This window comes from Xyrauchen texanus, chromosome 2 (assembly GCF_025860055.1).
Source record: "Xyrauchen texanus isolate HMW12.3.18 chromosome 2, RBS_HiC_50CHRs, whole genome shotgun sequence".
Classification (NCBI taxonomy): Eukaryota; Metazoa; Chordata; class Actinopteri; order Cypriniformes; family Catostomidae; genus Xyrauchen; species Xyrauchen texanus.
This window is the reverse complement of record NC_068277.1, coordinates 24,374,192-24,400,430: the sequence shown is the minus strand read 5'-3', so window position 1 is coordinate 24,400,430 and position 26,239 is coordinate 24,374,192. Positions and strand designations below refer to the sequence as shown.

General features: G+C 39.1%; 1 protein-coding gene across 1 annotated transcript; it reads right to left on the bottom strand.

The window, feature by feature from the left end:
• Window positions 1–171: 171 nt before the first annotated feature.
• Window positions 172–23,521, bottom strand: LOC127662572 (proline-, glutamic acid- and leucine-rich protein 1-like). The gene is made up of 17 exons (XM_052153821.1): window positions 23,205–23,521; window positions 22,708–22,772; window positions 22,437–22,542; window positions 16,450–16,599; window positions 15,189–15,260; window positions 12,647–12,706; window positions 12,413–12,569; window positions 12,170–12,302; window positions 11,935–12,022; window positions 11,737–11,825; window positions 11,502–11,615; window positions 6,135–6,279; window positions 5,899–6,058; window positions 5,752–5,807; window positions 5,363–5,584; window positions 2,053–3,843; window positions 172–1,419 (listed from the first exon to the last, which is right to left on the bottom strand). Exons 1-17 carry the CDS (start codon window positions 23,355–23,357, stop codon window positions 1,318–1,320), a joined length of 3,663 nt encoding a protein of 1,220 aa, XP_052009781.1. The 5' UTR covers window positions 23,358–23,521; the 3' UTR covers window positions 172–1,317.
• Between the last annotated feature and the right edge of the window lie 2,718 nt (window positions 23,522–26,239).

Genomic DNA, 26,239 nt, shown 5'->3' with positions numbered 1-26,239 from the left:
TTATTTTGCATTGTTAAACCTGTATATCAGATTTGCTGTCATAGATACTTGTGCCTTACTTATGGGGCTGTGACAGTACCAAAGACAAAAAAATATTTGGAAATGTTCAAATTAAATACTTTTCATTACAGATAATAATGCTAGAATGGCATATAATTGTAATGTTAAAGATGGATTTGTCTCTGTCTCATATCAACTTTAGAGCTTTTGCAGGTCCCATCAGGAAAAAATGTATGTATGTAATGGATCTGTATTTTCTTTCCTGTAAACAAAATATACTGGCAGTTTTGCAGATAGTCTTTTATGACAATCATATTCACCACTGACTAGGTAGCACTCATGGAAAAAATTACTATATTGAAATACAAAAATTAAATATCAATACATTTCTGAAGGTCAGAAAATACAGTAGATGGTCTGCACTTATATAGTGCTTTAACCTTAGAGGTTACCAAAGAGCTTTACACTGTGTCCCAATCACCCACTCACACATTCACACTCATACACCAATTACAGCAGAACTGCCATGCAAGGCGTTAACTTGGGGTTCAGTGTCTTCCTCAAGGACACTTTGGCGTGTGGGTCGGGAATCGAGCCCCCAACCCTGCGATTGGCAGCCAACCACCCTACCACCTGAGCCACAGCCGCCCCAGTAGAGATGAATGGAAAATAATTGTTCTAGAGCAAAAATAAATAAATGAATGCATTTATGCTGTCTAGTTGCTTGCCAGCATTTAGAGTTTTTATTGGGTTTCTCACCCCCATACAAATGTTTTAGAAGATATCACAGATATTCTGCTACAGTGTTTTGAGAACACCAAACATCAATGTCACATTAAAACATGTTGATTTCATGCAAACTGTAATAATAACTTCACCTAAAAATATATTGAGACATTTCTGAAAAGCTTTGAAAGGGGAACCTTCTCATTGCTACAGAATCCAACAGCATATACTAACATATAACAGATATAATTTATAGCATGATTTTTGAAAACAATCATTGAATAACAGCAAGTAAATTTTACATACACAAATTATTATAAAAAAAGACTACAAATGCTTTGCAAATGCTCTGCAAATCCACCAAAAGAAAAAACTAGTGACATATGGACCATGACTCAACTGACAAAGTCTTTACAGTGGTATTAAGGTACTGAACCTGAAATTCAAACCGGCTCTTTCAAAGGACCCAAATTGGATCTATTGGAGTCTAACTAAAGCAGAGCTTGATAGTCAGACATGACAATGTGAGGGATCTTTCAGAATCTGATGATTACTTTCAATGCTTCTATGAGATAATTGAGAAAATGGAGTCTAGTCAGTTTTGGACTGTGATTTTGAAGCACCGTGACAGTCATCGTCTGGAGGACAATCAACAAAGTCAGCCAGCATCGAGGCCATAGCCTCATCATCTATCTGGACAAGGAGAGATGAAGCAAGAGAACACAGAGAGTTTGAGAGAACGTGGAGTAAGCCACAATTACATCACTTAGTGTCTGCATGTGTTTAAATGCCATTACCAGAAAAAAAAAGAAAGAAAGAAAAGAGTACAAGTAATGAACATGTAAACATTAGGCTCTATACATTCAATACTAAGTATTTTTTATTTGTTTTGGTTTCCTCAATTGTTCAGACAACAAATTTAGACTATGGCCAGAAGCATACTCTATGCAAGTAAGCAAAGGCAATACTTGGCAAATGCATAGCAAAGTTAAGGTCCCTTAGGGGACATAAGGACATATCTAGCAGCCATTCATGCATTACTGTATTGGTAACAAACCTCAACAGCTACCTTCAAATGTCTGTGCCATTAATCCAGATGTGTTATTCAGGCAGGGAGCTATAAAGAGTTTACGCAAATGACAGCTATTGTGTACCATGAGGCAATGCTGAGAATGCATGAAATCAATGTGTGAAATCAAGCTTGATGAGCAAATAGAAGTGTTTGCTTTCATGAATCATGTAGAGGATGTTTTGGGCCTGAGAGGAAAAAAACTGATAGATTGCCATGAATATGTATTTACAGATTGTTTAGCATTGCTGAGCTACCTTTTTCTTTTCGGTGCCTTGTTCAGTACATTCTCCTTCCTCCCGATCCTCCATTTTCCTCTTTGTTCCTCTTGCATCTGCATCGTCTCCCTGTACTTCACTTGCTTTATCTTCCTCGGGTGTCTCATCTACACCCTGTAATGCTGATTGCTCTAATGTTGATGGTGAACTCTGAATGGTTTTGTCCTCTGGCGGTAATTCTGGCCCTTGCTCTTTAATTTCACCCTCTACAGTCAATTGCTGAGACTGCTGACATGGTCCAGCATCTTCTGTGGCAGTGAGGACTTCAGGTCCTGGCACTTCCTGCTCCCATGTTCTCACTTCTGATTCAACTGCCTCCACTGTGGTGTCCTCTGCATCTCCACTGATTAGAGGAGTTTCTATCTGTCGCTTGTCAACCTCAGCTTCGCTTCTCTCGACTGCTCCAATGTTCTCAATTTCCTCCACTGTCCCTTTCCCCTTAATCCCGTCATCAGCATAGATGCTCCTCACACCCTCCATTTCCTCGATCCCTCCTTCTACCTCTCCCTCTCTCTCAATGCAGAACATTCCCATTCCTTGCTGCTCTTTGGCCTCGATCATCACCTCAGCCTCCTTCTCCTTGCCCATTGCTCCTCTTCCGTTGCGTACCTCTAAAGGCTGGATCTCCTCACTTTCCTCTTCATCGTCCTCCTCTCCCTCTTCTTCATCGTATTCATCAAAATCTTCCCCCTCATAGTACTCCTCATCTTCTGGGAAGTCGCTGTCTTCCTCCTCCTCCTCTTCATCCTCTAGGCCTTCTTCCTCCTCCTCCTCCTCTCCTAATTCATCCTCATCTTCCATCTCTTCTTCCTCCTCCTCTTCTTCATCATCATCTGAACTGTTGATGTTAATTACATTTTGGTCGACATCATTTCCTGTAGGCTGTTGTTGGAGCTGACAGCTGGTTTGGACTAGCTGGTTTTGAAGCTGCATCTGTAGAGATAAGCCCAGTGTAGGTGGCTGGCCACATGGAGAAGTCTGCATCAGCATTTGCTGAAGCTGAGGATCACCTGTCAGCGAATCTGCAAGACCACCAGGTGATGCTGAGTGTGGAGCTGTAGTTGAGTTCAGAGAAGGCACCAGTGAGACAAGCTGGGCTGTCTGGCTTGTTCCTGGAAAATAATTAATATTATTGGTGTTAGTTGGAAGAATCCGGTGGGGAATGGATGTGGGCAGCTCATTAGTTAGTGGTGTTTCAACTGATCCAACCTCACCAACTACTGGGGCTGTGAGTGGCAGGGTGCCTCCTGTTGGTGGTACTGGTAATGTTTGTGCATTAGCGGCTGCATCTTGTATGTCAATCATCATACTTGGTGGCATTATGACCACACTATCATCTGAATCACTCTCCAAGGAGATCTCCACATCCTCCGGCTCCTCTTTGTCAAAGCGGACAAAAATTTGGCATTGGCTTTCTGGGGCTCCCAGTCCCGACAGCTCACCTGGTTGGACTGGAGATAGCAGCAATTCACCTGGGGTGGCAGTAGCACCTGCTGCAGTTGAAAGAACTGGAGCCAAAGGAAGATGGTTCTCCAGAGAGCCAAGGAGGGTAGCAGGGCCTAAACCCACGGGATGCCTGGCACAGAAGGGTGGACCTGTTGAGGGGCCCCCAAGAAGGGAAGGAATGGATAGTGAGGGGGCAGAAGAAAGGGTTGGGGCAGATGGGGTTGATTTGAGGGTTAGAGGACTGAGAGGGAGGGAGATTGAGGGTGTACGAGGGTGAATAAGGGTGTTGCATATTGTGAGGGCCTCGGCACAAAATGACGAAACCTGTGGGGCAGCAAGAAAGAGTATAGAAAGGAACAAAATTAGCATAAGGGTCAATGTGCAAGACCAGAACAAATTTGACTACACCAACATATAATGAGGGAGACAATACCACCATTGCTCAACCCAGAGAAATGCAGTAACTGATAAACTCTTAATCTTCACTTGCATTTCAATGATTTGTGCACTGCGACCAAATGAAACCTTAAAACTTACACTTAAACTGCCGATACAATCGCCATCCAAAATAATAGTCAAGATAACAAAGCACAAAAGTTAGACAGCTATGGAGAAATCTGATGTGTCTGCTGAAACACAAAGAGAGTCAGCTCTATGCCTGGGCAATCCTCACATGGTGGGAGTTTCTATTCTAGTATAAAAATAGGCTAAAGTTGACTTTCAAAGACAAAAAAGAACCAGTTTGCCATGAGTACTGTTTCTTTTTATGTCTCATACTTCCCTTTACACTTTTGCAAACATGAAACACGGTATCCAGTTACAGGCTCATGCGTCATTACAGGCAAATATCCCCTCCATCACCCAGGTTGTACGCTAAAGGCGACTGAAAGCAAGCACCCACATAAGAGGGCAAATGCTTTCTCTCTAAAAATTAATATCTATACATGTCAGTCATTACACACTGACATTTTTAACATCTTCGTGTGTTCAGACAGGTTGGGTGAATAAAGTGTTTGTAAATCTCAGCTTGTTTAAACTGATAAGTACACAAAGAGCTAGATTTTGAGAAACAGATTTCACAAATCTGTTTCTAATTAAGTATACATTGAAAAATATCTAGGCATAATAGAGTAATTTCTAGGTTCTTTGTGCCTGGAACCCCTTCTGTAAATGAAAACAAACATCTTGTCTAATGTTGACCAACATAAACAGTTATATATTAGTACATGCATGGCATTTTCAGTGGTTTTGCTTTTAATGGCACAAAATGCACTTGAAGTCACAACAACTGAAACTACCTGTTTGTGAAAGATAAAATACATTGTGCAAGTGAGACCACTAAAGTGAGGCTTCCTCTAGTGGGTACCAACATTCATATGCAACCTTTTAAAGCAATATTAAGGGTAATTTTTTAACCTAATGTCCATATGCGAATTTCGACTCATCCATAGTGCTGTTTATAATGAACGGGACATGCATTTGCTGTAAAAATACCTATAATAGAAGATTAGCAGCCAAAGCAAGCTGGAGGGTTTAAATGCAGAAATGTGAACCTTCTATCACTGTTAAAGCACTTGCATGAATTCACGTGTAAATAACACAATTTAATGCTTAAATTGTGTTAAGCGTTAAAGTGGTTTAATTATTCGTTTAGAGATAAGACTACTTTTTTTAGGGTGGAAGAACTTCTGATCACGCCTTTCTGACAAATCATGGAGTTGGCAAATAGTGCTTTCCAGTTCATTACATCGCACCCACTTCCTGTATTCTCACACAGATACCAAGAGAAAGTAACCTGGTTTACTTTCTCTTGGTCATGCTTTGACCTAGGATATTCTCTAACCATGATGTGATCTCTCCGACCATGGCTGAAGGCAGACACAGCACAGGACAGGGGAGGAGGCCAGCGGGGAGAGGGCACCAGCACAAGTGCCAGTAAGAGGCGGTAGAGCTCTCGTCGTGGGGTAGGGCTGCCATACTGCCCATTAACAGCACCGACCTCCAAGGCACAGTGTGCCTGCTGTTGCAGCTTCACACACAGAGGCACCACCAAGTCTTGTAACCTCTAACAAGGGAGGAAATGTTTAGAAGAACATGCAACACATCATGTACATATTATAATTTATAAAAAGTTTGAGCTGGAATGTACTTGTATCATAAAAAAAGACATCAAAACTTAAACATCCTGTAAGGAAATGCACATCACTTTATAGACCAGTGTAATAAACTAACCTTATGCAGATCTTCCTTCAACAAAGTCCCACTTGTCAGAATAATCTGTCTAAGTGCTGCAAAAAAACAAACAAATTCTAAATCACTGAAGAATATTCATTTCTGCAAGTAAAAGTAGAAATACATTGAATATCACCAAGCCCTCACCTCGAAGAGCAGCAACACATGTGTCTTGATTGGCTAGCACATCTCCTTTCCTCTGTAGCAAGACTCCATCACCAATTCCCAAACCTTTCGTTCTTCGAGGTCCGGGCTTATTACCAGAAACAACCAGGTCGTTCATGGCTAACTGTTGTCCTGAACGAAGCTAAACATGAAAATATTATTTTTTGTTATTATTATTATATTTGTTACAAATACCCTTAATCTTAAAGATTTCTCACCTTAACTGCTTCTGATCCTGGTGTGATGTCACCCATCAGATGAGTGAATAGTAAAACTGTGTGAGAGGGGCTTCCTTGAAGCAAAGAGGCACCGCTTACTCTTACCCAGAGTTCTATAATATGGTATACAGCCACACGCACTGCGCTATTGAAAAAAAAAAAAAAACAACAGCACATCATAGATGTAAAGAAATGAATCACGGACAACAGAACAATGTCTACTTTAAAAACAGTGACACATGTTTGTTTCACACCTCATGGCAGTTTGCATGAATTTTGGCTTACCGGTACACATTAATGCAACGAACGATCCCACACCGCTTTAAAGTGAACTGAACTCCTACCGTCTTGGTGCGCTTTGCCTAAGACATGTATTGTAAATGCAAATGGCACCAGGTTTATTTTATTTTCACATTTTTATCATTCCAAATATTTTCCACCAATACAGGTTACCAGACAAAGCTAATGAAAGGCAAATACACAGGAAGAGATGCACCATTCATTCTAGTTTCATGGAGAATGAGGACATAAAAAAAGCTTTGTAAACTACACACAAACTCTTAAAAGGCCTTTCTGCAGATGTGTGCAAAAAAGACTACAATGGCTTAACTTGACACCTTTCTATTCCATGTCATAGTGAAGAAATTATTGCTACAGCATAATCATTTTCTAATAATTAAGAACAAGATAATTAATTAAAAAATAAAATAAATAAATATATATAATATATATATATATATATATATACATACACACATACATACACACACACAGTTGCAATCAGGTTTGAAAATTATTAAACCCCCATTGCAAATCAGGTTTGTTGTCAATTTACAGACTTTCACCTGTTTGCAATGAACAAACCAATTGAAATGGCTCAACACAACAAATGATTCAAAATTTAACTTATAATGACTTCTCCAGTCTCAAAATTATTCAACCACCTGAATGGAATCCCTCACAACAGCATAAATATGCAAAAGAGGTGTTGTCTCAAGCACACCTGATGCAACTAATCAAGAGCTTCATTAGTTGCACCAGGAGTGCTTGAGCTGGAACACATTAAATATCTGAACTGTCTAGGGGTTTGCTGAGTGTCACGTTTGACTGCATGTTAGAAATATGGCAAAAGAATGTCCATAAAGAGAAGAGATCATCGCCCTTCACAAACAAGGAAAAGGATACAAAAAGATAGCGAAGGCACTGATTGTTCCTTGTGACATCGTTGGAAGTATAGTTTTCAAGTTCAAAGTTAAGGGAACGGTGGATACAATACCTGGACAGGGCAGAAAAAGGAAGCCAACAACAGCTGCAACCAGATTTCTGAGAAGGCAGGTTGTGTAAAACCCTTTAGTGATTGCAAAAGAAATGCCGCAAGACATGGTGACAATAGGCACTGAGGTTGCAGTAAGCACAGTAAGAAGCGTACTAAACGCAGAAGGTTTCTGTGGAAAACGATGGGAAGGAGAAGGCGAGAACCAGCTTTTCAACATAAATAACAGTTTAATTTCAAACTAAAACAGAAGACACACACACACACACACACACACACACACACACACACACACACACACACACACACACACACACACGACGGACATGTCCGTAAACGATCTCTCTCTCTCTCCCGCACGATCCTCTGCAGTCGACCTTTATCCCTCTCGAGAGGCTTGATTAGCCTAATACGGGACCGGGTGTGTAGGATCACTACCCGGCCCCACCCTCCGCCCTGCCACAGTTTCTATGCCAGAACTCAAAGACGTACACCACTACTGACCCAAACGTCGGCTCCAATATGTTCAAAATCATATAAATAACCCACAGAAGTTTTGGGATTCTGTTCTTTGGAGCAATGAAACAAATCTGGAACTTTTCAGCAGGATGGATTAGCAGTTTGTCTGGAGGAAGAGGAATTAAGCCTGTGCTGAAAAGAACACTCTGCCCACAGTCAAGCATGGTGGTGGCTCAGTGATGCTCTGGTGCTGCTTTGCATCCACTGGCACTGGAAACCTGCAGCGTATGGAAGGCAAGATGGATTAATTGATATATCGGGATATCCTAAGAGAAAATGTCATGCCATCTGTGAGGAAGCTGAAGCTTGGGTGTCATTGGACCTTCCAACAGGACAATGATCCCAAGCATTCCTCAAATTCCACCAAGGCTTGGTTGCAGTAGTAGTCCTGGAAGATTCTACTGTGGCCACCACAGTCACCTGACTTGAAACCCATATAAAACCTCTGGTTGGATTGAAGGCGGCAGTTGCAGCACACAAACTCAAGAATAGGCCATGCTCATGAGGAATGGGCTATGATTCCTCAGGAAAGATGCCAGAAGCTGGTTTCTGGCTTTGCATCTTGTTTTCGGCAGGCCATAACAGCAAAAGGGTGCTCTACTAAGTACTAAAGATGCTTGCCATTAAGGGGTTGAATTATTTTGAGACTGGAGAAGTCATTATAAGTTGCATTTTCAGTTGAATTTTGGGAAACCACTTGAAGCTCTTTCAATTGCCTTTGTTTGATTTGTTCATTGCAAGCAGCTGAAAGTCTGTACATTTTGACAATAAACCTGATTTGCAATGGGGGTTGAATAATTGTGATTGCATCTATTTATCTATGCATCTATCTCCATCTCATATATATATATATACACACACGCATTGAGACTCGTGTCGTGACCAACAAACCGAGCCGTATGGCCAGCACCCCCCACGACTTCATCAATACAACAGTTTAAATTCTCTGTAATATCTTTTAATAGGTGAAACTTTTTCCCAGTGTATTTTGCCCTAATCAGCCTCACATGGCTAAAATGGAAAGCACCGCGATACCCCTCTCGCTCACACGCACACACACTAACTTGTTACTCCAATGCCGAAAATCAGCTATTTTTAATATCCTGTTTTTTTTACCAATATGTTAGTGTAGTCGACAAACTGTAGGAAAAAGATAGATCTGCTGTTCTTAGAACACTTTGGCATTTTACTGAAGTGAATAGATATGTAGACACGTTTTTATGCATGAAAACATACGTATGTTATTGAAACTCATAATTATATGTCTATTATTGTCTCAAAAGTCATGTTCAGCAGCTCACAAACTGTATGGAAGCGATAGATTTTCTTTGTTCTTAAAATTCATAAAACTTTTAGTAAAGTTACTTTTTTTCTTTTTTTTTTTTTTTTTTTTTGATCTGTTGATATACAAATTTTAAAGGATTACAATTTTCTTTTCATTGTTGATTCAGTGACTAACGTCTTGGTTAGTCACTGAATCATTTCACACAAGACACTCATTTGTCACCACCTTGTGGCATCACCAGAAATGGTCACTGAATCATTAAATGTGTCTGAACGAATTTTGGTGCACAGTCAAAACACTCTAGCCACTTGGATACATTTAAATCCCACAATGCACAAGCATAGAGTAAAACATTTTATTGTGCACATGCACAATTTTCATTATCAGCTTGTGCTCAGTCCTTTATTGTCATATGTGAAACAGAAGCAAGTACTTTAAAAGATGCCCTTTATTTTTGCAGCAAATTTTGCAATTATTTTGTAATAATTGAATCTTTAAAACGCTACAAATATTAAATGTATATATTAATATAATACTTATATCATACTTAATATATACTGTAATTAATATATCCTGTAATACATTAATACCGTACTGTAAGTGTTAGGTCTGTGCAAGCCACCTACTGACAGCTGCGTCAACCCACTTTTAAAATGTCTGCTACATCCCTGCATATCAGTGAAAACTCAATGTTAATCTTACAAGTGCATTATGACCCTTAGGGTCGTGTGTTTGGTTGGGGTGTGTTTCTTTCTTCTCTCTCTCAGGTGGTGGCCCCTCCCCCTCCATGTCTCGGCTGCATGTGTGAGTGGCAACAGGTGTGCCTGATTAACACTCAGTACCTGGAGGATAAGAAGACTGTTCTTTCATAGTTTGTTGAGTGTTGTTGTGAGGTGTGTGCTTGTTCTGTTCATTTCTCTTCCTTCCAGTTGTGACCACATTGCAGACCAATTTTATTCAACCTGTGGGTTGAACACCAACTTGCATCGTGTTGTGAGTTTAGAACAGTGTTTGTTTGTGTGTTAACCTCAGTGGAGGGAGGATTGTTTAGTAGTCCAGTTAATGTTGAATCTTGTTTTTTCTCAGTTATTTAGTTTGTGTTGATTGTTTGCCTTCTCTTGCTTGTTTGCTGTCTCATTGTGAGAGAGTAGTTTTGTATTGTTTTTTTTTTCTCTTTGTCCATATTATAATAAATACACGTTTCAACTGCACATAACTCTGACTTCCTGTTCTCTTTTGCCCTGGTTATTTTAAATTATTGTTGCTCCCCCTTCCCCTGGATTTACCGTTTTGGGGGAACGTAACAGCATATAAACAAATATGTAACAAAATGTAGTAAGTGTAATAAATGGGTAAATTATAAGGGATATAAACATTATAAAATATTTTTAGAATTTAGCAAATAGGCTCTTGAAGCATCTATGTTTGGTTTTCAACATTGTGAATATTTTGTTACAAATGTGTATGAAATTTCAAACAGTGACAACAGTTTGTATCACTATTAAAAATGCAATTTCATGACATGTAAATTGATGTGAATGTGAAATTTGTATATTTATAAGAAGTTAAAATGTGATTAAAATGCTGAAAAGCAAAAATATTAAATAAAACGTACAATCTCACATACTATATTGCGTGATGCCATAAATATAAATTCTATATACTGTATATGTGAAGATGTCCCATTCCAGGTTGGCTTAATATCTTTTTTAGTAGCAATATACTGACAAGTTGTTAGAAGTTGGAGAGTAAAAATAAAACAAATTTGTAGCTAATGCGATTCCTCCTCTAACGTGTACTTAGAGGGCTGGATAACAAGGTGTCCTGCACCATTTGAATTGCCAGCTAACGCGATCAGTCACACACAGCATTAAAGAGCATCAAAACAACATTTGTTATTTGAATTTAGTAAGGACTTTGACAAATTGAAAGCTGGAATTAAAGTAAAGTTTCTCCAAAAACACACTTCCTACTCAAAAGTGAGAACATCACATTAGTGGATATTTAATGGTAAAACCTCTATATATTATACGCAGTCTATAAGCAATTTAGAACAAAAAACATCTATGTTTGTTTTTCCAGGGATAGACAGTCCTTTTTTTCCCAGTAAACAAGTATATTTGGCTGGATGGGGTTCCTTTGTTCTACACACTCCGATAACTTCATCATAGGATTACCGTGTTGCATATCCCATATTGCATTATCCAACAAAAATTACAGTGCAAGGCATTACAGCTGTGAAAATGAAACATTTACTTTCAGCTATCAAGTTTTATTTTTTATGTAATACCTGTATGCTCTCTGCTGGCCTAGGCTAGCTTCCGGCAGAGGTGTCCATGCAGACAGAGACTGTGAAAAAAGCCTAGTGAGCACACTGCTATACTGCACCAGTCCACCACCAACACTGTATATAAAAAGAAATAAACACACAAAATGACCAATCAGCTACGTCCACAGAAAATTTTAAAATAGCTATAATGATTGCTATGCCCTTAGTGGTATACGTTTGGTGAGTGTCTGCTTACGCCTTGATGAGAGAGGAGAGCAGCTCAAGAGTGTCGCTGTGAATGGAGGGTAAAACCAACAGCTTCAAACTGCCCTCTCCTGTTGCACTCTGCAATTAACACATTCCGTTAGTTTCCACATCCAACTTCAGCATTAACAGAGAATTTATATGATTCACATTTAGATGAAGTGAGAGAGTAAAAGCGCTATAGCCTTACAATATTCTTAGAATTGACTGCCAGGGCTCGACACACCAAATTGAGGACGTTTTGAACAGGTAGACAGACTGAAGAAGCTGGATCAACACTACAAGGGAGAAGTGAATCTCATTCTGGCCCAAAATCTCCAAAATCATGATCATAAATACTAAGCTCAATTTTCAAATACATAGAACTAAATAGCATTTCTGGAACAATATCCATTTTTTATTTAAGCAACAAAAAATACAATTACCTAAGAGTGTGTTTAAGAGCCAGACAAATGGCTTTATAACGATGATGAAGCTGAAGAATCAGTAGTGGATCTCCTTCATCCAGGGGAAGGAAAGGCAGTTCCACACCAGGACCTTCATACTGCACCATCCCTTCTGATACAGCAATGGAGCATAAAACAAGAACTTGACAAATAGGAACCTAGCCCTTTACTTCTCAATAGAATAGAACAAAAAAAAGGAAATTACAGTAACACATCACATACCTGGTTCTGATGCCTGGTATAACTGTCCAAGGATGCTATTGGCAGATGCTAAAAGGCAGTGAAGCTGATTGGTCCATCCTTCAGCCCTGTGCCCACCTCCCCCTCGTTCCAACACACCACCCAGGCAAGGCAACCGGGCATAACACTCACAAGCCACCTATCAACAAAGAGAGAATGTGTACAAAAAGGTGTTGTGCAGTCAACACTAACACTAGACAACTAAACACAACTAACCTCTTGTATTTTGGGATTATTGGAGTCCATCCTGGACAGAAAATACGCACCAAGCTTTTCCTGTAAATGGAAATTACTAGGATTAGCATTCCAGATACAAAATAGACTAAACTCGTCCAACAACGTACTAGTCAATTAGTGGGGACAAATACAAACATTAATAATATTTTAAATGAATTGAGATGAAACTTCTTGTAGAGCGTTTTTGTGTGATAACTTGCAAATTCACAGTCAGCACAGTAAAACCCTCTGCAGGAACTTCTCTTAAATGTCTTTTGTGACATTATGTGAAGCAGTTACAGTAAAGTGCTGCATCAACAATACATATCAAGATAATCACTGTCAAACATTAAATGATCTGCAGTGAAAACTCCTCCCATATTTGTGAGGTGCTTCGAAATTATTGAAGTCTTTTGCTGAGTCTGTCTGACACTGCTTAAATACACTGCCTGGCCAAAAAAAAAAAAGGCACATACTCTAATATTTAGTTGGATCGCCTTTAGCTTTCATTACGGCATGCATTCGTTGTGGCATTGTTTCGACAACCTTATGCAACATTTATTTTCATCCAGAGTTGCATACATTTTTGGCAGAGATCCTGTATTTATGACAGGAGAGTCGAACCACTCCATAAAGTCTTCTCCAGCACATCCCAATGACTTTCAATGGGGCTAAAGTCAGGACCCTGTGGGGGCCAATTCATGTGTGAAAATTATTCCTCATGCTCCCTGAACCACTTTTCCACAATTTGAGCCTGATGAATCTTGGATTTGTCATCCTGGAATATGCCCGTGCCATCAGGGAAGGAACAAATCCATTGATGGGATAACTTGATCATTCAGTACAGTCTGCTGACTTAGATAATAGAAGCAACCCAGATCATAACACTGCCTCCAGAGGCTTGTACAGTGGGCACCACGCATGAAGGGTGCATCGCTTCATGCGCTTAGCTTCTTACCCCGACGAATAGGGTAAAACTGGACTCATCAGACCACATTACCTTTTTCCATTACTTCACAATCCAATCTTTATGCTCCCTGGCAAATTGAATTCATTTTTCTCAATTAGCCTCCTAAACAGCTGTTTAATCCAAATCCTGTAAATTCTTGTCGCATTGTACATTCACTATTAAATAGTCGAGATTTCTACAATCGATTTAAGGGGATATGTTTTCCGACATGGTTGTTTAAGAAAAGAGAAGTTACAAACTGCATCTTTTGCAGAATTGTTGCAAGCTGAAACATTAATCATTGCAAAAATGATCCAATCATAGGCTCTTAAGTATCTGCTCATTTAATTCCAAAGTGTGACTTTTTTGGCCAGACAGTGTAGTTTTAGTAAGAAATAAAAAATTAAAAAAAAGGTTTAAACTGCTTAATTTCGAGAACTAGATTCACAAAAAGATTGTGTTTCTTTCATCCTATTTATTTGTTGAATATCCGTTATGCTGCGTTTACACGATTTTAAGCCCGATTTTTGCTCGCCGACAGTTTTGTGGAGGTCGCAGTCAAAACCCTGAAATAGTGCACAAATCGGAGCTCGCTCCAGTGAGCAACGATTGCAATGTATGAATTCTCAAAGATGCGATCTGAGAGAAGCGCTGATGTCAGCGAGATATCTAGGATGTTAAATATCTGGACCTGTCTGCTAGTCCAAATCATGCAATGTGAAATATGTTTTGACTGAATACAACAGCAGTGTTGACCAACAGACAATGAGAGAGCAAGAAACAGGGCATGGGAGGAGTCCTGATGTACCTGCAATGGAACATCAACTAGCCTGACTGCGATATCAAGAAAGTCTCATTGGACCGAAGAAATGGAGGAAAAATTAGTGGAACATTGGCAGGAGCACCAGTGCCTATTTGATGTTTCATCTGAACTATACCACAACCGGGTGGAGAAAGAGAAGAGTTGGAGAGAAACTGCCAATTCTCTTGAACAGTCAGGTAAGCAAATAGGTAGATTTTACAGTATGAGATACTTATTCATATTGTAACGGAAAATATATGATGCCTTGAGGTGATTAAAAACACACACATCATATTCTGAAATACGAAAACAAATGCATGATCATATGTTATGTATCTCGTATCAATTCTCGTGTGTATTCTGTTGTGAAACGTAATTTGGAGCCCAGACAGAGTCGTCGAGGATTCGTCAATAGTAACAGGTCTTGTAATGTGTGCACCCCTGACACGGATTCGTCGTGTAATCTGAAAACGCTACGACTTCAGTAACGAGACAGACAGTTGTGTAATATGAACGGTACCACGAACCGACGTCTTTGAAAGTCGTGTAGTGTGTAGGAGACATTAGTCACCATGTTGAATTGCTGCATCTATACATCCCTCTGAAACAAGTCTGATTGGAGTCACGTGAAAATAACGTAGCTTAATTATTCATGATCCTTAACACTGACTAGTAGTTGAAGCAAACGAGCCACTGGTCGATTTTGAAAATTGGCAGCTTTGCACAAACCGAACTTTAACAATCACTGTAAAAAAAAAAAAAAAGAAGAATATATGATTGACTCTGCTCACCCTCAGAGAGCCACAGGCTCGTGGGAAGTAGATCATACACGCCATCATTCCTTTCATTGCAGCTAGGTGGCACTATGAAAATAGTTTACATTTAAGCTTTTTTGGAACAACAACACCAAATTCAATTATAGCTTATGTACTAGCAACACAATGTTCAGTCCCTCCAGGATTTAAATCCTTAAAAATGCAACCAATCTCTGCATTATTTGCGGTAGCAATTTTATATAAATTATGCACATTTTCTGCATATACTGTGAATCTGAGGTATTCCCATCGCTTTCATCCATGTTGTCACTAGGTGTCATTAACCCTGCATGTATGAACAAACAACGTCCAAGAACATTTGCCATTACGCAAATGTTAAATTAAAGTGAAACCGGAAGGTTTTGCGTTCACAAATCAAAAATCACACATTCCCCTAGTTGTATAATAAAATGTTATTAACATTTGAAGTACTCATACAGTATGAATCTGATAAAAAGCAATATATGCTAAACACTTGGGATAGCCTCTGCCTCTTTAAAAAATAGATGCTTTTTTCATACAAAATTCCACAAATATTTGGAAAACATAGATAAACTCACTGGCTGATTAGATAGTTGCATGAATAAGTAGGTGTACAGGTGTACCTAATAAAGTGCTCAGTGTTTGTACATGGTCTGGTGGTGGCGTAGTGGCTAAAGCACAGGGCTGTTAATCAGAAGGTTGCTGGTTCGAAACCCACGGCCACCACCACTGTGTCCTTGAGCAAGGCACTTAACTCCAGGTTGTTCCGGGTGGATTGTCCCTGTAATAAGTGCACTGTAAGTTGCTTTGGATAAAAGCGTCTGCCAAATACATAAATGTAAATGTACATAAATGCTCAAATATATGTTCGTATATACAAAAATAACCTAAATGTATGGTATTTGTATTTATTATTTTTTGCTTGCTAACTGCATATTTTGTTATTGTGAAAAAAATAAAATCAGATTACATAGCAATATTTGAAAAAATATGCAGCACTTGAAGTCATTCTGGGTCGCAATAATCAGAAAAAAGTGCTGTGAAATCCTGGTGGGACTGAAAGTTCATCAAACCATGTCTATAGGGTTCAAACACTACTTTAGGCATTTCCTTGACTTTTTCAGCATATGATTCCAGAATTTTTAAACTAAGTTTATAAAGATTACACTAGCAAAGAAACTTTTCTTGGCAATATTTTGGAAGAAGAGCTTAACTAAAAGTTTTTTCAATACCTTACATTCATGATTTTTCTTACTTCAGATTTGAGACTGAGCAGGGAGGTCAGAATGCCAAGGATGGAGTTGAGGCCCACCTCCCTGACCAGCTCTGGCAGCTGGGATGAGTACTGCAACAAGTCCTGTAGTACACTCACAGCAAGCTGCACTGTGGGTAGAGGGGCCTGTGACTGCATGTTTGGAAGGGGGAGTTATGATTAATAAATAAGCTTTATTAGAATAAGAATGAGCTTTATTGCAAAGTATGCTTACACATACAACGACTTTGTCTTGGTGACAGAAGCTTCCAGTGCAATACAATAACAGTAAAACGAATATAATAATAATAAAATAAGAGAATATAATTTGTCTTGTGTATATACAGTCATATATATATATATACACACACACACACACACACACACACACACACACACACACATATATAGGTGCTGGTCATATAATTAGAATATCATCAAAAAGTTGATTTATTTCAGTAATTCCATTCAAAAAGTGAAACTTGGATAATGTATAATTCATTCCACACAGACTGATATATTTCAAGTGTTCATTCCTTTTAATTGATGATTATAACTGACAACTAATGAAAAACCCCAAAATCAGTATCTCAGAAAATTAGAATATTGTGAAAAGGTTCAATATTGAAGACACCGGGTGCCACAATCTAATCAGCTAATTAACTCAAAACACCTGCAAAGCCTTTAAATGGTCTCTCAGTCGAGTTCTGTAGACTACACAATCATGGGGAAGACTGCTGACTTGACAGCAGTCAAAAGACAACCACTGACACCTTGCACAAGGAGGGCAAGACACAAAAGGTCATTGCTAAAGAGGCTGGCTGTTCACAGAGCTGTGTGTCCAAGCACATTAATAGAGGCGAAGGGAAGGAAAAGATGTGGTAGAAAAAAAGTGTACAAGCAATAGGGATAACCGCACCCTGGAGAGGACTGTGAAACAAAACCCATTCAAAAATGTGGGGGAGATTCACAAAGAGTGGAGTCAGTGCTTCAAGAACCACCACGCACAGACGTATGCAAGACATGGGTTTCAGCTGTCGCATTCCTTGTGTCAAGCCACTCTTGAACAAGACACAGCGTCAGAACACAAAAAGGACTGGACTTCTGCGGAGTGGTCCAAAGTTATGTTCTCTGATGAAAGTAAATTTTGCATTTCCTTTGGAAATCAAGGACCCAGAGTCTGGAGGAAGAGAGGAGAGACACAGAATCCATGTTGCTTGAAGTCCAGTGTAAACTTTCCACAGTCAGTGATAGTTTGGGGTGCCATGTCATCTGCTGGTGTTGGTCCACTGTGTTTTCTGAGGTCCAAGGTCAACGCAGCCGTCTACCAGGAAGTTTTAGAGCACTTCATGATTCCTGCTGCTGACCAACTTTATGGAGATGCAGATTTCATTTCCAACAGGACTTGGCACCTGCACACAGTGCTAAAGCTACCAGTACCTGGTTTAAGGACCATGGTATCCCTGTTCTTAATTGGCCAGCAAACTCACCTGACCTTAACCCTAGAAAATCTATGGGGTATTGTGAAGAGGAAGATGCAATACGCCAGACCCAACAATGCAGAAGAGCTGAAGGCCACTATCAGAGCAACCTGGGCTCTCATATCACCAGAGCAGTGCCACAGATGCTACATGCTCATACTTTTCATGTTCATAATTTTCAGTTGGCCAACATTTCTAAAAATCCTTTTTTTGTATTGGTCTTAAGTAATATTCAAATTTTCAGAGATACTGAATTTGGGATTTTCATTAGTTGTCAGTTTTAATCATCACAATTAAATGAAATACACATTTGAAATATATCAGTCTGTGTGTAATGAATGAATATAATATCCAAGTTTCACTTTTTGAATGGAATTACTGAAATAAATCAACTTTTTGATGATATTCTAATAATATGACCAGCACCTGTATATATATATGTATATACACACACACACATATATTATGTGTATATGTATATACACACACACACGCATATATATATGTACACACACGTATAGGGTGTGTACATATACACACGTATATACACACACATGCGCGCACATGCACACGTATATATGCGCGCACACACACGTATATACACGTGCGCACACACACACACGTATACTTATATATACAGTATACTAGAGGTGGTTAGAGTAGCCAAAAACTGCACAAGTAAAAGTACAATTACTTCAAAAACATAATTACTTGAGTATCCAGAAAATTAAGAAAGTATCCAATTAAAAAAGTTCTCAAGTAGTGAGTATATCGTTACTTTTACAAATTACATAATAGACATTTACTCCCCTATATTCAATTACATAATACACATTTAACATGTACTACAGAATTAAGATTATTATTAATGGAAATTTTGCCCCAAGTGAAGGAGTTCAAGTACCTCGGGGTCTTGTTCACGAGTGAGGGGACAATGGAGCGGGAGGTTGGCCGGAAAATCGGGGCAGCGGGGGCGGTATTGCACTCGCTCTATCGCACCGTTGTCACAAAAAAAGCTGAGCCGAAAGGCAAAGCTCTCGATCTACCGGTCAATTTTTGTTCCTACCCTCACCTATGGTCATGAAGGTTGGGTCATGACCGAAAGAACTAGGTCGCGAGTACAAGCGGCCAAAATGGGCTTCCTCAGAAGGGTGGCGGGCTTCTCCCTTAGAGATAGGGTGAGGAGCTCAGTCATCCGTGAGGAGGTCAGAGTAGAGCCGCTGCTCCTTTGCGTTGAAAGGAGTCAGTTGAGGTGGTTTTGGGCATCTGGTAAGGATGCCCCCTGGCCGCCTCCCTAGGGAGGTGTTTCAGGCACGTCCAGCTGGGAGGAGGCCTCGGGGAAGACCCAGGACTAGGTGGAGAGATTACATCTCCACACTGGCCTGGGAACGCCTCGGGGTCCCCCAGTCAGAGTTGGTTAATGTGGCTCGGGATAGGGAAGTTTGGGGCCCCCTGCTGGAGCAGCAGCCCCCGCGACCCGACTTCGGATAAGCGGTTGAAGATGGATGGATGGATGGATTAATGGAAATTCTGTCATCATTCACCATCATGTTGTTCCAAACCTGTATGACTTTCTTCCATACAACACAATAAGGAGATATTAGACAGAATGTCTGCCTGAGCCACTATTTACTTTCTATCTATCTATCTATACATTCACTGATAGATAGATAGACAGAAAGTGAATGGTGATCGAGACTGTCAGTCCCTAACATTGTCTAACATATTTTGTGTTCCACATAAAACACAGCCTCATACTGGTTTGAAACAAAATGAGGGTAGAGAAATTATGACAGAATATTAAATTATGGCTGAGCTATCACTTTAAAGAGATAGTTTACCCAAAAATGAAAATTCTCTTATCATATACTCACCCTCATGCCATCCCAGATGAATATGACTTCCCTACTTCTGCAGAACACAAATTCTGATTTTTAAAAGATTATTTTAGCACTGTAGGCCAAATTTATGATGATCCAAAAAGCAAATAAAGGCAGTATAAAAGTAATCCGTAAAACTCCAGCGGTTTAATCCATGTCTTCAGAAGTGATATGATAGGTGTGGGTGAGAAACAGATCAATTTGTCATTTTTTTGCTAGACAGCAGGGGGCGATATGCAGAGAATGTGAATCACCAAAAACACAAGTAGAAAGTGAAAGTGATCTGTTTCTTATCCACACCTATCACATTGCTTCTGAAGATAATGATTTAACCACTAGTTTTATGGATTATTTTTATGATGACTTTTGTTTAGCTTTAAAATGTTGCCAGCCATTCACTTGGATTGTATGGACCTACAGAACTCTTCATTTAAGTTCAGCACAAGAAAGAAAATCATACACATCTGAATGAGGGTGAGTAAATAATGAGAATTGTAATTTTTGGGTGAACTATCCCTTTAAGGGCTCTTGTCAAATCTGGATGAATTTGTCAATAAGGAGAGGTTTGGAAACATTTCTAGTAATTATTACAGTGGAAACATGAAAATGTCCCACAGTGGCATTCTATATAATGCTGAAATATAATGCCTTCTTTTGCCATTTCATAGCTTTTAAAGTCCTGTGTGGATTCTTATTTCAGTGTAGTTACAGTTTTCAGTTTCGTAAGTATTTAGAATAGTTAGTTCTGAACAGCAGTACCGCCACTCTCTAAATGCAGAGCATGTAGCCTACGTAGGGCACCAACCCTGATTGTGGAACACTTGCTGTGTCTGAAACCACACCGAATACACTATATAGTGCACCATTTCGAGTTTTTGCTATTTTGTAGGAGTGTCTGATTCCCGAGTGAGCCACACGTGCCCTACTTTTGTTCACTCATTCTTACCCACAATGCACTGTAATTTCAAGTGTACATTTCAAGTACACTTGACGATGGTTAATTTCCCACAATCCACCACGGGGAAGAACTATGAGCTGGGAGTGCCACATTTGTGACTGTAAATTGGCATATAATAACTCCCCAATGGTACAACACAAGTGCAGCAAGAAGATGGCAGAGTTGAGTCAGCTTCCCAGTTCACATCAATAAATCAGTGTTTACGTTTATTGCTTGCTTCATTCCTGCAATGTTCTATTTCATGCTGAATGTAGTAAATTACTTTTTGACAAATCATTACTGGATTAAAATAACAATAACATATAGAGAGACAAAACATACAGATACATAAAAAATGTACTCTTTTATTTGATCAAATGTGTTTACTCTTAATATTAACACACAGTATATATTAAAAATGACAAACAGAATGAAGATTGTATTAATATATTATTTAATAAGAATAACAAATAAGGCCCAAGTATTTTAAAATTGCATATGTGACGTTTCTGCACCAGTCCCAGAGCTCCAAAACTCTCGTCCGAATTCACTAATTTCGTTCACTTACGGCTGAGATATAGTGCACTAACTGCAATTCACTATAAAGGAAATGTGAATGAGTGAACAATTGCATACACAGCCACTCGACTCGTCTGTGCAGGCGCAGAAATGCTGTCTATTCACGCTCCAGTTGTCTATCACCCGAATTGCAGTAATTTCCACTTAATTTGGATGTTTAAATGGATTTATACAGTTAATCTGCCTGAAGTACCTGCGATAGTTTCCAGTACCCCTGCGAGGGCACGGAGTAAATGCATAAATAGTTAGTTACAGAATCACCCTGAAAATGACCATTACACAGAAAAGCCTGCGTTAGAATTAGAGCCAAAATTTACCTCAGCGTGCAGCCTGAAGTTGGAGCTGTGACTTTAAACTTGACATATCAGCTTGTCTTGGTGTTAAATGAAGGCATTGCATGATGGAACTATTCTTTTTCACTGTGTGGCGCGAAGAAAGTGCTTCACTTTGAAGAATTCACTCAAGTTTACTCATCACTCAAGTGGGAGCGTTGCACAGCTGTGAACTTCCGCTCTCATAAAAGTCCCATTCAATAATCTCTCAATAAATTACACATGAATTAAAATGAAACCCAGTAATGTAACGACAATAACACCACACATTGCAAAGAAGTACAAAAAAATAATTAGAAATTTCCTTGAGTGCGAGTCAAAATTACCCACTATTAAACCTAAACTAAAAAGTACAATTTTCCCCAAAATGTTACTCAAGTAAATTGAATGAGTTACTACCCACCTCTGCAATACACACACATATATATATATACAGTACAGAAACACACACACAGCAAAATACACAATAAGACAAAAAATAACATATGTACAAATACATTATATAGAGAACAGAGCAAAACCAAAGAGAACATCTCTTTCCTGTCCATTTTCTCTACTTTCTTAATTTTCACTTCCACTCTAGCCAACACTTGAAACTTAGCATTATTAAATTATTCAGAATATTTTTGCCTTTTGTTTACAACATTGCTTGTAATGTTCCTCATTTGCAACTTACTTTGGATCAAAGCATCTGCTAAATTATTAAATGTAAAGCTGACTAATTGATCACCCTCAAGAGTGCCGAAAAAGAGCAAGGTAATTGTCACAAAGCATATCTTACCTGGATGACCTGCTGCAGAGCTCGCAGCCATGGGAGGCAATGCTGCTGAAACACTTCACTTGAACTGTCCTTTACCAGCACAGACAGCAGACAAAGACCCTCAAACCTGAAGCACAATTATGACCACCCCATTCAGATGACACAATGATACTGACACACATAACAATACAAAGTGTCTGTAACTGGGCATTGTGCAACTTTGGGTATTGGGAGACTTGCAGAACGAGGAAGGTTAAAATAAAGCAGTTTTACTCTAACAGTCAGTGTTCACCTGGTCTTACTTGACCCGAGTTGTGCATTACTGATGCCCACCAGACCACCCACTGCTCCTGTAATCTACAAACACAAATCAAAATACGCATTAACAAAAACAAACAGACGAATGACTCTTCAGTATGTTTTCAAATTAAACAGATATACGAGTGTAATATATATATATATATGAAAGATAAGAGACAAGAACTTCTGTTGAACTACTAAGATCTTAATTGCTAGACGTAGAGTAAATGATAGCATTGACAAATAATCATGTATATCATTAATATTCAACTAGTCTTCAGAAGTATTTTGTTTACACCGAGAGTGAATAGAAAGTAAACAATACACATCCCTTTACACACTCGACTCAGAATAAAGACATTTCTGCAATGTATAACCAAGCGACGAAGAATTCCCTCATTAAATGAAATGTATATAATATTTATTGTAATGTGGGCATTATCGAGAGTCGCACGTTTGCAGTGTCGACAATAACTGCACGAGACATACCTGAGTACCGACCACTCCATGCTCACGGTAGTTTGCTAGAAGGGCGGGCAGGTATTCGGATCTCTCTTCTTTCAGAACAGTCACCAGACCCTCTGTTATCCTTGCTATATTGGGGCCATGCAGCCAAGCCGCTGAAGCCATCTTTGCAACCATAAATGACGCCAAAATCACGCGAAGCGAGGTTGAAAGGTTGACGTCAACACGGCGCGCCCGCTATAAAATCATTTGTGAAGTGCTTTTGAAAAGGCTTCATAAACATTAACATCCTTAAAGGATGTCACATTGAAAGTGTAATCCTTTAGATGTGATATCTTATGTATTGATTTCGTTTGTCCCTTTGTTAGCAATATGTACCCACTGTTGTTATTCAATGTGTGTGTATATATATATATATATATATATATATATATATATATATATATATATATATATATATATATATATATATTTAATGCATAAAAAAGTGTGTTTGAGCCAGTGGATGTGTCTCGTTTGGAAGGCTGAATGAAATGTATGACGCGTCCTTTGAAGGCTGCAGTATACCGAGTGTCCTCATTTACACGAGACGGCCTTCGTACGACAAACGGAAACGGAACGTATCATGGTTGCTATGACACCTTTAACAAGCGCGAGCGCTTTTAGTGAGAAGGGAACAAAGTCCCTTTATAAGGGAATGTGTGAGGTACATTTTAAGAGAGTTATAATGTTGTAAAGAGAAAAGAAAATAGATTTTACAGGTGTACTTTTAGTCTAATACTTTATTTTAATTATATATTCATATAATTATACATAGTATACTCTGCACCCATCTACTGAGGTACTTCAACTTGGGAATTAACATTCCTTGCGTTGATCATCATATTTAGGGGCAAATTGGCGTCATTTATTTATTTTTTTGACATTTCCGTTGAAGCAAAGAATTGGGGGTTATGAGTGCCTACATCATGCATCCTCCGAATTCCCGTGAAAGAAGGTCGCATTCGAAGTGTCCTAATTGCTTTTCTGAAACGAGACAGCCTCGATGACGTATGCGACCGACAAATGCGACATCCGAAGGACGCAGCCTTCCAAATGAGACACAGCCTTTCTTAAATACAAAATTAGTGTTTGGAAACGACTTCAATTCCTATTACAGATTTTGGAATCGATTCCAAGTGTCGACTTCAAAAATAACAGGAGGTAAAGTTATATCTTATAATAAACAGCTCACTACTAAGCATTCTTTGCACTACTTATATAATGAATGAGATTTACTATTAATAAGTCCATTCTATGATTAAATCAGGGACTATATGCACATACCAAAGTGCAATGCTTCAATCCCACACATAGGTGTATTACGGACGGTGCCAATGGGGCCAGTGCCCAGGGGCCCTTGACTACCTGGGGCCCGGGGCTGCAAGGTCTTGCGGACCATCAACCTTGAAAACAAATGTTTAGATATGCTTAAATATGTGGTCCCCAGAGCTTATACAAGGCCCTTACAGAATACATAAAATAATTTTAATATAAAATTGTGTAAAATGTAGGCTAACAAAAAATTTATTATATATGCAAAAGGTTTTAAAACTCTAAAAATGTCAGGAACGAATAGAGAAGCTTTAGATTCTCACTTTTAGTGCAGCATATTTATTATTTAAATGTTAACACACTGATTTATTGATGTGAACTGGGAAGCTAACTCAACTCTGCCATCTTCTTGCTGCACTTGTGTTGTACCATCAGGGAAGTTGTTATTGTATGGCAATTTACAGTCACAAATTTGGCATGTTGATTAAAAGTTTAACTCAAAGCAAAAAACAAAAAACAGTAGACTATACAGGTCTGGAAAGCAGATGTGTTGAAGGGCTTGTGTACTTCACACAACAAACGGAGTGGATTTAGATGCTGTTAGTATAAAAAGACTCAGGTTGGTACAAAAGTCAGGTTGGAGATTGTCAAGATGCAGTCATTTTATAATCCTTTTGTAAATTGCATTTGTGCTGAACTGTGTACTGTAAGAAATTATTTTGGTTAAACTTAAAAAAGGTCTTGTAAACCAACAATGAGTGGAATTCATTTTTGAACATTATATCAGTGCATTGCTATTGTGCCAATAGTTTACTCAATAAAAACAGATTCTTTTTTTTTTTTAAATCCCTTTTCTTCCAATTCGGAATGCACAATTCCCACTACTTAGTAGGTCCTCATGGTGCTGCGGTTTCTTTCCTTAATCCAGGTGGTGGAGGACAAGTCTCAGTTGCCTCCACTTCTGAGACCGTCAATCCACGCATCTTATTACGTGGCTCGTCATGCATAATACCACGGAGACTCACAGCATGCGGAGGACTAATGGACTCATGCTATTCTCCACAATCCACGCACAACTTACCACACACCCCATTGAGAGCGGGAACCACTAATCGCAACCACAAGGAGGTTAACCCAATGTGACTCTACCCTCCCTAGCAACTGGGCCAATTTGGTTGCTTAGGAGACCTGGCTGGAGTCACTCAGCACACCCTGGATTTGAACTCGCCACTCCAGGGGTGGTAAAAAAAAAAAAAACAGATCCTTGTTATCTGAACAAATTAGTAAATTGAAGTTGATCTGGCAAAAATAAAAGTTAACAAATCATAGAAATATTTTTTACAGTGTGGTATCAGTGTGGCTTTGCTGCTCGGGCTTTCTTGCAATGTAATATTTCACTATGAATGCTGTCTTGAACTCTCAGGGAAAACTGGGACTTCTGGTCATACAGTGACATTCTTCTAGAGAATTATGTGCTTCCAACTTTGTTGCAAGAGTTTGGGGAGGGACATTTTCTCAAAACGTTAATGCCCTGGTGCACAATGTGAGAACCATGAATTTAGAACCATGGTTTGCCAAGTCTTGTGTGGACCTACACCTTTGTGATGAAGTGTAATGCCAGCAGAGAGCCTGGCCCCAACACCAGTGCCTGACCTCACTGATGCTCTTTTAAATTGTTTTAAATGTATTTTTAAAAGCATGGCCATTAATCACTCCCCATATGGCTTTTATAACGGCTTCCACTC

Excerpts from the sequence above, each read along its gene's own strand:
- LOC127662572 (XM_052153821.1), bottom strand. The coding sequence starts at position 23,357 with ATGGTTGCAAAGATGGCTTCAGCGGCTTGGCTGCATGGCCCCAATATA. Across the intron at positions 22,543-22,707 it reads CTCGGGTCAAGTAAGACCAG|GTTTGAGGGTCTTTGTCTGC; the intron begins GTGAACACTGAC and ends ATTGTGCTTCAG. Across the intron at positions 1,420-2,052 it reads AAGGCACCGAAAAGAAAAAG|ATAGATGATGAGGCTATGGC; the intron begins GTAGCTCAGCAA and ends CTCCTTGTCCAG.